The sequence below is a fragment of the Xyrauchen texanus genome, chromosome 5, assembly GCF_025860055.1.
Source record: "Xyrauchen texanus isolate HMW12.3.18 chromosome 5, RBS_HiC_50CHRs, whole genome shotgun sequence".
Lineage (NCBI taxonomy): Eukaryota > Metazoa > Chordata > Actinopteri > Cypriniformes > Catostomidae > Xyrauchen > Xyrauchen texanus.
The window spans coordinates 35,734,558-35,752,452 of NC_068280.1; the positions used below are offsets into that span (position 1 = coordinate 35,734,558).

The following is a 17,895-nucleotide window of genomic DNA, read 5'->3' on the forward strand; positions in this document are numbered from 1 at the left end:
TGTCAGTTAATACATAGTATTATAATAGTATAATAGTAACTTTTAATTACAAATCTGATGTAAATGTTACTTAAACGTTTCACAATCATGTACTTTAGCACATGACATAAAGAAGCCTTCCACAGGAAAGCTTATTGCATGCCATGTAATCTATTAGACAACATCACCTTCCATTACTGGCAATAGAAACATGATACAGAGCTGCACTTGCAGACCTCAACACTTGGTGCACAAAACAAGATGATTATGTGATTATGAACTGTTTATTTTGAGTAGAAATTTGACTTCACAAAACAAAAATTTACTAAACATAACAACAAACTCAAAAATATAAATGGTGTAAATAAACTTGCAAAAAGTGAAACCACTCAAGTTTATTAATTATTCAACTGGGAACAATAGCTTTGAAAAGTTAAGTAAAGTTTACTTATTTTATTTACCAGTGAAATTTACTCAAATTAGCAAATAAATATGACATGGTTTTCTACTTGACTGATAGTAGAATGATTATGTTATAATCATGTTATTTTAGCCCGAAAGTTTAATTTTATTTTTATTTTCAGTTTGTAAACCATGTAAATGTTTTCATCAAATTCAAACGATAAATGTTGTTTTGAAGCTTCTTAGTGTGGTGACCAATCATGCTTATTCAAACAGATGTGCTGCATATATCTATCAATCTCTCTCTCTGTGATGTTTAAAGTTCATAGAAACACAATCATATTAACATTAGAAAGCTTAGACTTTAGTTTTCACCCCCCATTCACATCCCTATCAGAGTTGGGCACAGCGGAGACAGCCTCTGCTATCTTTTCCCATTTACTCGCCTTGTATTTTCCGATGTGATATTATTATCAAGCTTCTCAAGGAGAACTTTTTCCTTTCAGTAATTTCCTCAGCTCTTGTCGACTGAAGATTTTGCTTCTTTAGTAAATTCACCTTTGATGGTCAATGTCGTTAAACTAACACATCTCACGCACTTTACATTAAAGAAAATTAGCACGAGGTGCTAGCTAATAGCTTAATAGATAAATGTATCGTTATTATACACCTGAGTTGAAGTATTGAATTTTCTGTAGCCTATAAGACAAGGCAACTCCATGAGCAGGCTGATCAGACAATGTCAAAGCCTGTCTTTTTATTCTTAAGAAAAAATTGTGATGTTCTTAAGAAAATATTTGAGAACTTCTTAAGAATTTTTCAAGAATTGCACTTAGAAACGTTCTTACAAACTACTTATAATTTATCCTAAGAACTTTTAAAAAAACATTTCTTAAGAACGTTTTTGTGAATCTGGCCCCAGATTATTAGTCTGCTGCCTACAGTATTTTGAGGAGCACCTTTACAAGATGCAGTGCTCTCTGTAGCATTAATAATGTATTTAGCATGAAATATTAAATGGCTCACTCTCTTTCACACCCTCAGTGCGTCGCATCCCTCCTCGTTTCTCAGTGCCACCGATGGATTATGAGATCATGCCGGGAGGCAGTGTGAATATCTCATGTCAGGCTGTGGGTGTTCCCATGCCATATGTCAAATGGATGTTGGGAACTGAGGATTTGACACCAGAAGATGACATGCCTATTGGGAGGAATGTTCTGGAACTCACAGATGTACGCCAGTCTGCCAACTATACCTGTGTGGCCATGTCTACACTGGGAGTTATAGAAACCATTGCACAGATAACAGTTAAAGGTATGCTGAAGTAACCATATCAGACTATTTGAATAGGAATGTCTTAACACCTAAAGATAGTTAAGAAAGAAAATGCTATTGGTGTGTAATAATCATCCAACTGGCATAGCGGTTATTACCTACTGTCTATTGATGTATGTTAGCTCATTATTAATGGTTTACCAACATTGTTTTTTCAATGGTAGATGCCACTATCTTGAAAACAGGGTGAGCGACAATGGCTGATGTAGGCTATTTTTCAAAGGCTTTGTGTAACAGATGTAGTCTGCGTTGTGTGCTCGATGGAGTATATAAAATCTAGACATCTCGATACGCATATCGAGACCTGCGTTTTGTTATATCCATTGCATCGAATATGGCTAAAATTAGGTTTCTTAGAAGGCAGCATAGTCGTGGTGCCTTAAAATGCTGCCTGCATAAGCAGATCACTAGGTTTTCGAATAAAACCAAATTGCTGATATATTGTATATATGATATCATGTGATTTAATGATTGCTTATGAGATTAACACAAAATTATGTAAAAAACAAAAAAAACTTAACTTTGTTCACTTAACAAACATAGGAACTGACCCGAGAGAGAAGAAACACTTCTGTTTATTAGCAAAGCGGACACTATTTTGCTACTACTAATCTTCAGTGAAAACCTTAATAAGTTGACTCTACACATTTGATTGAGTAAACACGCTTTCTCAATTGAATTGAGTAATGGCATCTCCAAAACGTATGTAATTAAGTTAAATAATCTTGGTGTTCATGTAGAATTTAGAAAGTATTTAAGTTAAGTTAACTAGACTTATTTCAGATTTGTTATTTAAATATTGATGTTTCTATTTAATTTCATTTATTCAATTTTAGATTAAACAATATCACAGCTCAAATAATTTCATAACCGATTCTTGATCAGTCATTTAATAAGCTTAATTCTCCAAAGAAATACATATATACCTGGACTTTAACTACATATGCACAAAAAGAATTAGAGTCAACAGGGTCCAACTTGACCAAATGGGACACTCATCATTCAAAACAACTATTTGCATTTAAACAACATTAATTATACTTCAAAAGAGCTAAAATCTCTATTAAGTCTTAATGACAACTATATAAATGCCCTCATAACTTACATTTGACCAAGGAAACAAAATTAAATCATTCATAATGTGCAAAGCAGTATTTCCAGTAATGACAACTTTAGGGTTTACAGTGCTGAAAAGTCCTAATATCGGCTGATTTATTGATCATAGCGATATATATTAATATACTGAATCACCACTCATCATTTCCTTATATACTGTAATTCTGTCCTTTGTTAATTTTTCTTTCTTTCTATGTATCTCCTCCTTTGGCCCACAGCCCTTCCAAATTCTCCAGGAACTCCAGTTGTAATGGAGCGATCTGCCACCAGCATTACTCTCATGTGGGACAGTGGGAATCCCCTTCCTGTTTCCTATTACATCATCCAGTATAGTCCCACCTCTTCTAGTGACATCTTTAAAGAAATTGATGCTATTGCAACAACTCGATATAGTGTGGGTGGACTCAGCCCCTACTCACACTACCATTTCCGGGTCGTGGCGGTGAATTCGATTGGCCGTGGCCCACCAAGTCAGACGGTGGAAACCCGCACAGCCGAACAGGCACCTAGTTCCCCTCCTCGCCGTGTCAGAGGTCGCATGCTGAGTGGTTCAACAGCAATGGTGCAGTGGGAGGAGCCTGAGGAAGCCAATGGTCAGGTTGTTGGTTATAGGGTCTATTACACGTCGGATCCATCACTTCCTGTGAGCCAATGGGAGAAGGAAATGGTTCGCGGGGTAAATTTTTTAAACATACAGGACTTGACACCCAACAAAACCTATTATATTAGAGTGCTCGCCTTCACTGCCGTGGGAGATGGACCTCTCTCCAGCGACCTACACATCATCGCGAAGACAGGAGGTGTGCAGAATGTGATGTTAGGATTATTTTATAGATTTTAAAGGTGCACTGAGTTGCTGTCATCTTGGGCAATGGTTACCAATAACATTGTAGAAATGCAGACTATTTGCAGTCAGACGTGATACATTTTTTTTACATGAGTGAATGTGTCTGATAATAGGTCTTCCCATTTGGTATTTGGCTGGTAATGTGATCTCAAAATGAAAGCCCCCATGAGGCAGCTCAACTTATAAATAAAAATGCTTTTATTAGACAACTCTGCCCTACAGAGGCAAAATACAGTAACAACACACTTCATCAAAATTGAGATGTGACTGAAATGATGTCTCTTAGACTATGATGCATCTTGTGACAGCTAACTGAACTCCAGATGCAGAGAAAACAAAATGGGACTATTTAATAATCTACATTTGGCTGAAGGATAAAACTCATTTGAAGCTATTTATCTCTATTATTAGTTTTTTTTTTATTTGTAGGGCAGTATTGATGTGACAGGATTCTTCATCTAATGTAAATTTAAATGGTTAAGCATTTTTTAATAGTACTACAATAAATATTTCTTAATATGTATTTTTCTTTCTTAATGAGTGCTGCCATTTTGAAGATAGTTTTGTTTCTGTTTCCAAACCCTTGCAGTTCCATCCCAGCCCACTGAACTGAAGGCAGAGGTGAAATCGGAGACAAGTATTCTTCTGTCATGGATGCCTCCAGCTCACAGTGGCACAGATGCCATCACTGGCTATGAGCTCATATACAGGCTTGGAGACCAGCCAGAGCAGGTACACACAGACACAAGTTTACATTTTGTAATGTTTTGCTAAGTGATAATTATTCTAAATGTCTCTGTGTCTCTCCTCCAGAAATTAACATTTGATCCAAGCTCCAGTTATCTGTTGAAGAATCTTAAGCCATTTTCCACCTACATATTCCAGCTAGCAGCACGTAGTAAACATGGCCTGGGGGCATTCACCAGTGAAATCACAGTTCAGACTCCACAAACACGTATGTACTGTTTCATATAAAGCAGACACAAAAAGCCTTCTTGTTGCTGAAATGTCCAGGGGTGCATTTCCCAAAAGCATTGTTAGACAACTATGGTCATAAGTTCCAAAGTTACCAACATAGTTCTCTGATTTGGTGTTTCCCGAAACCGTAGTTCCAATGAACATCCGCAAACAGCATTGTAAAGTTGTATGGATTGAACTACAGCTCCACCTGTGGTTGGAAGCATAGTTTCTTGTTAGTTTGTTGTGTGGACATCATTTGACTTTGCTGAGACTTCTATATATTTTATTCCATATATATCTTTCATTCTGTCAAGACTTTGACTATGTTTACATGCATTTAAGAAAATTATTTATTCTGAGGTAAACGTGAGTGCAGCTGTTTAAGGGATTAAAGGTGAAAGCGTTTTATCATACAAGGTTTCTATTGAAGAACACAGCTTTTATGTGTTTATGTTAAAGCAGAAGTGCCATTAATATGTTTTTGGAGAGTGCGCTTGTGCATATGCGCAAGTGTGTCAGGGGAACACCAGAGTAAAAGAGAGGGAAACCCCACTATTGCAGTGCAATGCATCTGTCGCATTACAAAGTGCATGCAGCATTCGTGTCTTCAGCAGCTTTCTCGCATTAAACGGCTGTCTGGTGTTCATGTAAACGATCTTATTATAAATTAATATTTTCAGAAGTTATTACTGCACCACTGAGTAACGTCACTAATGACAATTCAACCAACGTGGTTTGAATGATGTGCAACATAGTTACTGAGGTTATGGAAAACAGTCGTTTCTAGCTAGTTAATTTCTTCAACGATGCATCATACTATGTTTGTTACACAGTGAGTTATGTTGTTGTATGGGAAATGCACCCCAGTATATCTGTTCACCAGAATGTGTTGTGTTTTGGGTGCTGGTGTTCACACCAGAGGCCTCTACCATGAAGCTAGTTTAACAAACCCAGGATTACAGGATTGGTTTCGAGTTGCAAAAAACACATCAATCCATTCAGGATTAATTTGTATCATGATGCTGCTCATTAACTTTCTCTGTCAACTCAGTCTTTGATCTGCGAACAGCATATCACATGAAACACGGAGAGACAGGGATTTACCTCTCTGCTGAAGGCCAATAATATAATGCATTTAAAAATATGCATTTAAAAAGCACAACAAGAGATTGTTATAAAAATTTGAAAAATGAAAACGCATTTACACAGCACAATGATCAATGAACAATTATGAAGAAATTAAAGACATTTACACAATAAGAAAAAACACTATGGCTGATGGACTGCTGGGAACAAATTGTGAATATAATAAAAATATCAAACAGCTGATATATCAATGCGTATGTAAATTCATATAGGCCCACAACAACAACACACAGGCTTATTCATTTTAAAAGCTTAAAAACTGAAATATAATTTGATAGTATTACAAATGAATGTAGGCTACTATTGGATAATTATAAAGTGAGCAATCGGAATACTGTATGCAATTATGAGATGTATTTGTTCTTTATTAAGACGTATTTTGTGTACCACTTATATTGAACTTCAAGTGAAATACTCTATGATCATCTCCAGTCCATGAAAGTAGCAGTTTGTGTGGCATTTTTCCCTTTCTATAGCCAATTTATGGAGTGATTAAGCTGTTAATATTTTAGAATCAATCATTTTTGGCAGGTATTATATTAATCCGTCTTACTAGCTGTTTTATAAATAGCCTAATATTATATATAAAAAAAGATTTTGTATATATTTTATGGCTAGAGTAGGTAAATGAAAAACAATTATAGTGTATTTAAATATGTTACAAGACTCCATCTGCCGAAAATCTATATTTAGACTCTCAAATAAATCATTTATCATGAGTCGATTTTGTGGATTTCTAAGATGTTTTCTGTAAAGTGTGCTTTAAGAGACACTGGGAAGTGACTTCATTGCATCACAGATGTCACTTTAGTACTTCAGTATCTGTTAGTGATCTGTTTCTGAGAACAAAACATATTACTGTGCAGGTTAGTCATGGAGTATACATTACTATAGCAATGAAAAAAGGCTGACCTGCTTTTATGGTATCTAAATCCCAAGGCTGACACAAGCTAAACTAAACCTTAACTGGCTTGCCACCTAAACTGCCTATATGGTACAGGCCCCAGGCTTCTTTACTAACATCACTGAGGAATATTGGCCATATTTAAGGTGCTGTAAGGGATTTTTATGTAAGTGAGTGTCTTTAGAGTGCTGGGTTTTGGACAGAGGGGGTGTGGCTAAATCAACGGCTAGTCTGGCGGAAGTTCCAGAATGGCTAAAATCATTTACAGCACCTTTAACTTCACCAGCAAAGTTTTGTATATTAAATCAGCCTGAACCAGCTAAGAAATTCTTGGAGCCTCTAGCTGGTAATTTACACATGGTCAACACTAGTGTTGGGGAAGCTACATTGAAACAGTTCCTTAACTTCCCAAGCTGCAAGCTACTCATGATTTGAAGAAGTTAACCTACAGACAAGCTATCCTTTTAAAATGTAATTGGTTACAAACATGTTAATAAGAAATAGGTAACTACATTGAAGCTTTTTAAGGGCAACATCTGGGACTCAAAAAAATTGGTGAATCAAATTAAATTAATTAAAATGTGCTGACCAAATTAACTGCTCCACAAAAATGAATCAGGGAGTGGAAGAGTTTAGAGGAGTGTATATTATACTCCCCATCACTGGTCCACAATCACAACACACAGTGGTTTGCTTTTGGTGATGTCATATATCCTATCTATCACTAAAAGTCATAGATGTAGATTTGTTGGATGGATTAAGAGTAAATAGCAGGTAAGAGCATTAGACACTCAGTAAAAGCACCTGGAAAGAGTCAAACAGGTATGTTTAATGTTGAATGTACTGTATGTTTGTTTCAGTTTCGTTCAAACACCTCTGATTTCTGTGTAAAATGTCTTTATTTCGATTTTTTTCTGTCTGTGACAACACCATTTTATGACAGCTGTTTCTTTTTATGTCTTTTTGTCTTTTTCTCTGATTTCTTTTCTACCAATCATCCACACTAAAACTAACCACTGATGCCTTAACACATACAATTAAACCGTCTCACTTCTCAAACCACCCAATCAGATTCCATACCCCTCCCCCAGAAAGTCACATGCATAAGCCCCTCCTCCACAAGTCTGTTGGTCAACTGGGGTCCACCCCTCACGGCTGACAATGGAAACATAACCGGATACTCCATCCGCTATGTGGCCGTGGAACGGGAAATAGACCCCGTACAAAGGATCACAGACATCCCATCCAACTGTTTTCGTTATCGGATAGAGGGACTGAAGAAAGGGACCTTGTACTCTGTTACTGTCGCTGCCCACACAGACGCCGGTCAAGGGCCGGAGAGCCTGCCGGTATTGGTCCTCACTGAGGAAGATGGTATGTTTCTATGGCCGTGCCTTTATCTGACCCTTGACCAAGTTGAACATCTTCTTCCTTAACCTACCAAAGACACATTTGTGCTCCTGACCCAAGTGGTTGCGATGTTCCTGACTTTACCCAAGTTCCTCTTTGGATTGCCTTTGTTCTTTATAGATTTTATAATGTTCACAATGGTTATCACATGGACAGGTCTCTTTCCATGACATTTATATATAAAAAGGGTTTACCAAACCATTTATCACGATAAATGAACCATACCCCAACACCATACCTCTTTTCCTCTCCTTTTCTTACCTTCTCCCGTGAGCTGGAATGAATGTTCAGCTGTGATTACATGTCCTTTATCCTAAAATGCCCCTTCAGTGCCCAGCGCACCTCCGCGGGGCATGGACGTGGTGGTCTTAAACGCCACCTCTGCCAGAGTGTCATGGAGACCTCCAGTTGCTGAGCGACAGCATGGAAAGATCCGTGGCTACCAGGTGACATATGTCAGACGCACAGCAGGGGAGAGAACAGGCCCTACCAGAATTAAGGATCTCCTACTAAGAGACTCACAGGTAGGAGATAGCATCCACTGACACTGAACCACATATTTCACAAGTCACATTGTCTTGATTGACTTATTTTAATATTTGGCATTTATCTTTGTCTAGTTGTTCCCAATTCAAAGATAAATTCCCTAAATTCATATTCACAAAAATCCAAGGACTTTTTTCTTTGCAACAACAGCCTATTGTATTCATACTCAAGAATAGAATGCAGATCCCAACTATCTCTTGATCTGGAAGAGTTGTTGTTTGGCAGTGATTAGAGTTCTTAGCTTGTCTAATGCTATTTAAATGGAATTTAATTTCTCTTTAATTGCCATACAATATCATTGTCTGGTAATTAACCGCCTGCTAAGACAGAAGCTCTGATAACCATCTCAAAGACCAAAAGCCTGTATACCCCCATGTAATCGTTCCAGTAAAACTTTTGCACTAATTATTCTCAGTTGAACATTATTGTTTTGTTGTAAGTAATCAAATTTAGTCTCAGCATTTACATTACATAGCATAATAAATCACATGTTGCTTAATCTTTTCAGATAAAAGAGTTCATTGTACAATGAAAATGTACCATACATTTTAGAAATAAAAATATCCCCCACAGTAAATAAAGACTATCTTCTTTATATAAAGACTTCTAAGGGATAGAGAGGGTGAAAAAATTGTCATAATAACTAAATAATGAATATTTTCCATTATAATATATAATATTATAAGTGGACATAAGAAAATATATTATATATTATAAAAATATACATAAGTTTGATGAATAATTAATTTCAATACTTTTGTAAAAATGTATGGCATCACCCCCATAAATTGAACTTTATGTTTTTTCTTAAATGTTGCAGCCACGGAATGATACACAACAATATGTGAGTATGTACTCTAAACATGACAAAGAATAACATTTCTCTGTCCATAAATATTAATTACATTTTTAGTTTAGCAATTCAGCAATTCAAATAATTATAAATTATTATAAGACATTTTGGTTTGATTGTATTTTGTGTATTAGGATTTTAGTAAGGTGTGTATCTGTATATTTAGGAGCTGGTTTTGTCTGATTTGTCGCCAAACACTGAATACTCTGTGGCTGTGGCTGCATTCACCTCAAAAGGTGACGGAGCAAAGAGCAAAGCTACCGTCATCAGAACTAAACCCTCATGTGTGTATACACCCCAAAATACACACATATTTATGCACTGTTACACTTGCTGTTAACTTTATCTGAAGTTTAAAGGTGCTGTACACATTTTTTTTAAAACCACGTGTACATTGTCCCTACATTCTGACAGATATAACTGAAATAGGTATCCTAAGAAATCGCATATCCTAGCCTCAGCAAACTGCAAAAATGTGTTTAATATTTTAAAGAAAGAAAAATCTAGAAAGTATTTATTCAAATAATCCAGTCATAGTATATTATGGGTTTTCCTGTTTGTGCTGCGTGAACTGAAAGAGCTAAACACTTTCACATTCACAAACTTTACTAGCAGGTTAATTACCACACTGAAACAAATCCTGAATATCTGACATTAATCAGCTATATCCATAAAATAAACATAATATTAAATTACATCTGCACAGACAAGCAATCGAATGAACAGGTGAACTTGATCTAAGTTACCCGCTAGTCAGAATGCGTAACTTGCGTTGTGAATATGCCGTTTCCTTAAAAACATGCTACATGTAATGCAATATCCTAAACTGTCTAAACATGAGGAATTCACTACAAAGTAACTTTTAAATGGTGTTAAAATAGCTTCAAGGTAAAGGCCCCTGGTGTGGACACCATTACCCAAAACACAACACATGCTGGTGAACAGCTATACTGGGGTGCATTTCCCGTACAACGACGTAACTCACTGCGTAACCACCATAGTACGATGCATCATTGGAAAAATGAACTAGCTAGTCATGACTGTTTCCCAAAACCACAGTAACTGTCACACATCCAAAGTAGATTACACTTCAGTATATACATTATATGCTATTATTTCATGAGCTCAGGTTTTGTTTAATGTTGTTTAATCTTAAATATTAAACATATTCATCTTTATTGTTCAAATAATTGTATATAGTTTATAAATTTTTTAACTAAAATTACAGTATATGCCATGTAAGTCTGAGTAAAATCTAAATATTTCTGATCCAAATGGGTGCATGTGAGCACCATTCAGTATCATAAAATGACTTGAAATGTCTTGTGGACTTCATAACTGTGGACTTTACAGACACATGCAAATGTTGGCCATTGCAAGTCCACAATACTGTAAATACACGTTAAGTGTGCCATTTATGACAGAGCATAAGTCTAAGAGCAAAACGGAAGAAAAAATGTATAGCACCTTAACCATAAAAGCAAGTGTTTCACTCTCAACACCCCAATACATTATGACACAGATACAGCTTTACATTTTCAGTCTTGATCACTACAATATTACAGTGCTACACTATTCTCTACTTCACAGTGCCAGGTATGCCCCTTCTGACAGTGGAGTCATCAGAGGATGGCACTGCTCTGCTGAACTGGCAGCCTCCTCCTGCTGGTTTGTACCCTGTGCTGGGCTACAGGCTCTCATATGGCCGGGCTGACCCCACCTCAGACTCCTTCATGGTGATGGAGCTTGATGCTGACACACGAACCTACAACGTCTCGTCCCTGAGTGCTGGGATTCTGTATGTGTTCCGTCTTGCAGCCCGTAGTGTGTGGGGTTATGGTTCAAGCTCTCAGGTCACACTTTTAAACCCAAGCATGGTGGAAACAACCTCAGAATACACAATAACCATCCCAGGCACAACAGAAGGTCACTTTGATGTTGCAGAGAGGTCTCAAAACGCAAGCATTCCAGAAACCGTACTGTCTTTGGCTAATTTAACTGCTGAAAGCATTAACTCCACATCTGTTATTCTAAGATGGGAGCGACCAGGAAGTATCAAGCAGATCCAAGGTTACCGCGTGTGGTTTGCTGTCAGCTATAATAATGGCACAGACATTGCCATGGAATCTGATGTTACAGACACCCCAGTGATTCTTACCGGCCTCAGGGCAAATACTGAGTATGTGGCAAGAGTGTGCATGCTTAGCAAACGTGGCTCTGGGCCCTATAGTCTCCCTATATCCATCAGAACACAACCAACACAGGAAGGTAGGACACATGCATATCATCACAGTCAAGGCATCCTTCCCAAACAAACCACCACATTCTCTTTTCTTTGGAAAGATGTACACACCAATTGTCAGTTTCTCTGTTTAGATGTCATCCTTTCTGTCTGTCAGTGTTAGTCTCAGTTACATGTTTGGTAACATACACTAAGGGCAGATAAAAGGTGAGAAATATTTCTTTAACTGAGTCTAGATGAAAATCGAGTGCTCCATAATCACATTAGACAGCTGTATTAAAGGTGAGCTCTTGGACACAAAAGAAAATATCTTGTCAGCTCTTGGAAAAATGAGTGACTAGCTCTCTTTTCTCCAATGTGCTCTTTTCAAAATGGGATTGCTTGAAGCAAAATTTTCTGCTCAGGTGAGCTAATGTATTACTGCATGATTGGTTATGTGTTTATCTCTTGTTTTTCTCATAGTTTTTGCAGTGAACTTCAAAGTAAAAGCTGCAATGAAGAGCTCGGTTCTGCTGACCTGGGAGTCACGAACCACCAGTAATAAAGCACAATCTCTCTTTGTAAGTACGTCAAAACACTTTACTGTGTGCGTGTGTGTGTGTGTGTGTGTGTGTGTGTGTGTGTGTGTCTTGATCTTGTATTTTGAGTCTTGATCTTGTATTTTTTGGCTCCTCTCAAGACCATATAAACATGGCCTTGGTCTGGGTCTCATAACTTGCTGTTTTGGTCTGGGTCTCATAACTCGTTGACTTGTACTTGGCCTTAAAATGTAAAATCTTGGTCTGGATCTTGGTTTCAGCTTAAGGTCTCAGACAAGACTACAGTCTATTTACAGCATACTAATGGTGATAATTTCCTCAATCATTTTGAGAATTTGCAATACATTCTTTGAAAAACTGCATTGAAATCAACATGAATGATGCAATACATTCATTTGTCTGTTTCATGGAATTACAGGTCTTGGTCTTGTTCTGGATATTGGGGTTTGGCCTTGGTCTGGTTCAGGGTCTTGGGGTTTGGTCTTGATCTGGATCAGGTCCTTGAAGGGTTTAGGCTTGGTCTGGGTCTGAGAGGTCTAGCCTAGGTTAGGGTCTGGTATTGGTCTGGGTCTGGGCCTTATGGGGTCTGGTATTGGTCTGGGTCTAAGGGTGTTTGGTATTGCTCTCAATCTGGACTTTAGGTGGTCTGGTATTTGTCTGGGACTAAGGCAGTCTGGTGTTGGTCTAAATCTGGACCTTAGGGGTCTGGTATTGGTCTAGGCCTGAGGGGGTCTGGTATTGTTCTGGGTCGTGGGGGTCTGGTATTGGTCTGGATCTGGGCCTTAGGGGATCTAGTGTTGGTCTGCATCTGTGTCTTAGGGGGTATGGTATTGGTCTGGATCAGGGCCTTACGGGTCTGATTTTTGTCTGGATCTGGGAATTTGGAGGTCTGGTATTGGTCTGAGTCTTAGGGAGTCTGGTGGAGGTTTGCATCTGGGTCTTGGGGGGCATGGTATTGGTCTGGATCAGGGCCTTAAGGGGTCCGGTGTTGGTCTTGACCTGGGTCTTAGGGAGTCTAATATCTGGGCTTTAGGGGGTCTGATATTGGTCTGGGGGTCTGGTGTAGGTCTGGTGTAGGTCTGCATCTGGTTCTTAGGGGTATGGTATTGGTCTGGGTCTTAGGGGGTCTGGTGTAGGTCTGCATCTTTTTCTTATTGGTCTCCAAATTATGGGGCAACTGTGGCTCAGGTGGTAGAGCGGGTGAGCTGCCACTTGCAGGGTTGGTGGTTCGATTCCCGGCCCACATGATTCCACATGCCGAAGTGTCCTTGGGCAAGACACTGAACCCCAAGTTTCTCCCAATGTCAGGCTAGCTCTGCCGCCATTGGTGTATGTGTTTTTGTGTGAATGGGTGATTGGGACACAGTGTAAAGTGCTTTGGTAACCTCTAAGGTTAAAAAAAGCTCTATATACACTCACCTAAAGGATTATTAGGAACACCTGTTCAATTTCTCATTAATGCAATTATCTAATCAACCAATCACATGGCAGTTGCTTCAATGCATTTAGGGGTGTGGTCCTGGTCAAGACAATATCCTGAACTCCAAACTGAATGTCAGAATGGGAAAGAAAGGTGATTTAAGCAATTTTGAGCGTGGCATGGTTGTTGGTGCCAGACGGGCCGGTCTGAGTATTTCACAATCTGCTCAGTTACTGGGATTTTCACGCACAACCATTTCTAGGGTTTACAAAGAATGGTGTGAAAAGGGAAAAACATCCAGTATGCGGCAGTCCTGTGGGCGAAAATGCCTTGTTGATGCTAGAGGTCAGAGGAGAATGGGCCGACTGATTCAAGCAAGAGCAACTTTGCCTGAAATAACCACTCGTTACAACCGAGGTATGCAGCAAAGCATTTGTGAAGCCACAACACGCACAACCTTGAGGCGGATGGGCTACAACAGCAGAAGACCCCACCGGGTACCACTCATCTCCACTACAAATAGGAAAAAGAGGCTACAATTTGCAAGAGCTCACCAAAATTGGACAGTTGAAGACTGGAAAAATGTTGCCTGGTATGATGAGTCTCAATTTCTGTTGAGACAATCAGATGGTAGAGTCAGAATTTGGCGTAAACAGAATGAGAACATGGATCCATCATGCCTTGTTACCACTGTGCAGGCTGGTGGTGGTGGTGTAATGGTGTGTGGGGATGTTTTCTTGGCACACTTTAGGCCCCTTAGTGCCAATTAGTGCACATCGTTTAAATGCCACAACCTACCTGAGCATTGTTTCTGACCATGTCCATCCCTTTATGGCCACCATGTACCCATCCTCTGATGGCTACTTCCAGCAGGATAATGCACCATGTCACAAAGCTCGAATCATTTCAAAATGGTTTCTTGAACATGACAATGAGTTCACTGTACTAAAATGGCCCCCACAGTCACCAGATCTCAACCCAATAGAGCATCTTTGGGATGTGGTGGAACAGGAGCTTCATGCCCTGGATGTGCATCCCACAAATCTCCATCAACTGCAAGATGCTATCCTATCAATATGGGCCAACATTTCTAAAGAATGCTTTCAGCACCTTGTTGAATCAATGCCACGTAGAATTTAGGCAGTTCTGAAGGTGAAAGGGGGTCAAACACAGTATTAGTATGGTGTTACTAATAATCCTTTAGGTGAGTGTAAGTGCAGACCATTTACCATTGGTCTGAGTCTGGGTCTTAAGCAGTCTGATGTTGGTCTGGGTCTTAGGGGGTCTGGTTTTGGTCTTGACCTGGGTCTTAGGGAGTCTGGTATTGGTCTGGATCTGGGCTTTAGGGGGCTTTAGGGGGTTTGATATTGGTCTGGGCCCATTGGTCTTAGGGGGTCTGGTGTAGGTCTGCATCTGGTTCTTAAGGGGTACGGTATTGGTCTGAGTCTGGGTCTTAGGGAGTCTGTTATTTGTCTGGATCTGGGCCTTAGGGGTTCTGGTATTTACCTGGTACTTTGGGGGTCTGGTGTTGGTCTTGACCTGGGTATTAGGGAGTCTGGTATTGGTCTGGGTCTGGGCTTTAGGGGGTCTGATATTGGTCTTGGTCTTAGGGGGCTGGTCTGCATCTGGGTCTTAGGAAGTATGGTATTGGTCTGGATCTGGGCCTTAAGAGGTCTGGTGTTGGTCTGCATCTGGTTCTTAGGTATTGGTCTGGGTCTTAGGGACCTGATATTGTTCTAGACCTGGGTCTTAGGGAGTCTGGTATTGGTTTGAGCTTAAGGGGTCTGAAATCATTCTGGATCTGGTTTAGGGGGTCTGGTAAGGGTCCAGATCTTGATTTTGGAGGGTTTAGTCTTGACTCTATCTCTGAAGTGTGTGTGTGTGTGTGTGTGTGTGTGTGTGTGTGTGTGTGTATTTTTCCTTCCTTTTAATACAGCATATGGAGATGGAATTGTATATGACATTGTTTGAATTACTTTGTGAGTGTGTAAGCATCCATCTGAGGTGTCAGTCTTAATTTCTTTCTACTATCCCCAAGTTTGTGTGTCACAATATGTTGACAATTTGTTCTGAAGAAGTGTGCATTTGTCATTTATTTAATACTGTTTCATTCTCTCTTGCTTTTAGATTTCATATGGTGATGGTGAGAGTGTGGAGGTGGATGGGCGGCTCGGCCAGATGTTGGTCACTAAGCTAAAGCCTCAGTCTGTCTACACCTTCCTGTTAACCAGTAAAGCTGACAGCACTGGTGGCTTGCAGCACCGTGCGGATGCCATGACGGCTCCAAATCTGCTGACCAGGAAACCTCAGGTGCTGGACAAGACCAGCACACAGAGCATTGCAACACTGCAGCTCCCAGCTGCCCAGGGACAGGCTAATGTTAGGTCAGTAAAGCACTCATTAATACATCCACACTGAGTAAACCTCTACACACACATTTTATTACACACAGCTTATTATTTTCATGTCATTATGCCCCCCCCCACCCCCACTCACACCCCAGTTCTCATTTTCCCCATAAAATTGCATTCTCATTATTATTAATATGGAAATGTTATGATATTTATATGATATTATATTTTTTTCAATTGTAAACTATTTATATATTGTGATATTGTGTAGCATTTCAAATTAATTTATGCTGACTGTATTTAAAAAGGAAAAAAAACAATTGTGTCCAGACAGGATGAGATTTACATTTTTTTAGATTGCAGTAATGAAAATTTAGCTGGAAATTGTACTTAACTGTCATCAAAATAATGTTATAATGGAAACATTTTAGTGGTCCTAAAAATAGGCTTAATTTTCTTTATGCAAAACAAAATAGAATGTATTTTTTATTTGATTTTGGGATAAAATACTGTATGAAAGATATTTCTTCAAGAGTTTCACCTATAATAATACACTGATTTTATTGGAAGGGGGTTCTACATTGTAGTTGTTCCTCTTAAGAGGCAGCGAGGAGGAAACTTCCAGAATTTCTGGAGTGATCCAGATGAGATGAACATTGATGAGGTACAGAACTTTAGGAATGAGTTTTTAATTATAATTTAATTATTAATTATTAATTTAATTATGTTGTGCAATTGTGCAAACAAATCACAATTGTTGTTGACAAAGTTGTTCAATGTTTAAGGCATGTGTTCATCATATGGAAGTTTTACACAACTCTTGTGCTTGCCTTGTTTGCTGGTTTTACCAGCTGCTGAGGGAGATTAATGGCACCGGTCGCTCTGTGCGTCTGCGGAGGCAGGCGGAGGCAAAACCATACATCAGTGCTCATTTTCAGAATTTACCAGCTGAGTTTAAACTAGGAGATGGACGTATGTATGGAGCATTCCTGAACCGACCTCTTCTTAACGGACAGGAGTATGTGTGCTTCGTGCTGGCTATTCTTGAACTGGGCCAGAATGTAAGTCCCTCTCTTCTCTCTCATTTTGGTGTTCACAGCGATAATGTAATGATAGCATCTATTGTGGTAATACTATGTACTGTGAGTTTCTACATTGTTTGAGCATCATTCTCAGAGAAACTAAACAATATTTGAACCATGGTTAAAAAGATAAAAAATATGTAATATCACTCCTACAAAGGTGCATTGACTCGACTTCAGTCAGGCAAGATTAATGCATTCAACAAACATAAGTGTCCTATACCAGGGGAGTTATACCAATAATGTGAGTAGCATTTGTCTGGTCATATGCTGTCCAATCGGGATGAAACAAATGACATCCATCAAAAAGCAGTTATTATATCATAGAAATATTTGAAATTTGTATTTGATTATAAATGTATTAAGTACCATCCTTGCTTTAGTAGATAGTCCCTGAAAATCTCTGTTATAAAACCCATTAAAATGTAATGGCAATGAAAAGGGTTAATACAAATAAACAGTTTTATTTTCTAGAATTTCTTTTCACATTCAAATTTAAAAGCTCACCATTTGCACACACTGTAGACTGGTTGACAAACATTGGTCAAATTTTTTCAGAAACCGTCCCATACTAAAAAAATACTCAAATTATTCATAAATCATATTGTATATGTTTATTATCTTATAATAAATAGAATTAAATACATTTTGTAAGCATGCAATTCTGGTTCTGTTCATGCCATCTCTCTCCAAAAAGTCTATTTTATTCCACTAGATGGCAAGAAAGTACAAGAATGTTTTTCCTCTATCACTGATCTGAAAT

General features: G+C 38.6%; 1 protein-coding gene across 2 annotated transcripts in view; it reads left to right on the forward strand.

The window, feature by feature from the left end:
* Positions 1 to 17,895, forward strand: part of LOC127643761 (receptor-type tyrosine-protein phosphatase S-like) — a 56,887-nt gene that overhangs the window by 18,991 nt on the left and 20,001 nt on the right. Inside the window, exons 6-18 of one of the 2 annotated variants that reach the window (XM_052126623.1) lie at positions 1,426 to 1,695; positions 3,051 to 3,632; positions 4,269 to 4,411; positions 4,493 to 4,634; positions 7,761 to 8,063; positions 8,430 to 8,623; positions 9,466 to 9,489; positions 9,665 to 9,782; positions 11,089 to 11,766; positions 12,203 to 12,300; positions 15,827 to 16,083; positions 16,621 to 16,714; positions 16,902 to 17,111. In XM_052126623.1, coding sequence (XP_051982583.1) covers positions 1,426 to 1,695; positions 3,051 to 3,632; positions 4,269 to 4,411; positions 4,493 to 4,634; positions 7,761 to 8,063; positions 8,430 to 8,623; positions 9,466 to 9,489; positions 9,665 to 9,782; positions 11,089 to 11,766; positions 12,203 to 12,300; positions 15,827 to 16,083; positions 16,621 to 16,714; positions 16,902 to 17,111 — 3,113 coding nt within the window. The remainder of the gene's footprint in view (positions 1 to 1,425; positions 1,696 to 3,050; positions 3,633 to 4,268; positions 4,412 to 4,492; positions 4,635 to 7,760; positions 8,064 to 8,429; positions 8,624 to 9,465; positions 9,490 to 9,664; positions 9,783 to 11,088; positions 11,767 to 12,202; positions 12,301 to 15,826; positions 16,084 to 16,620; positions 16,715 to 16,901; positions 17,112 to 17,895) is intronic. The other variant, XM_052126624.1, reaches the window with a different exon arrangement.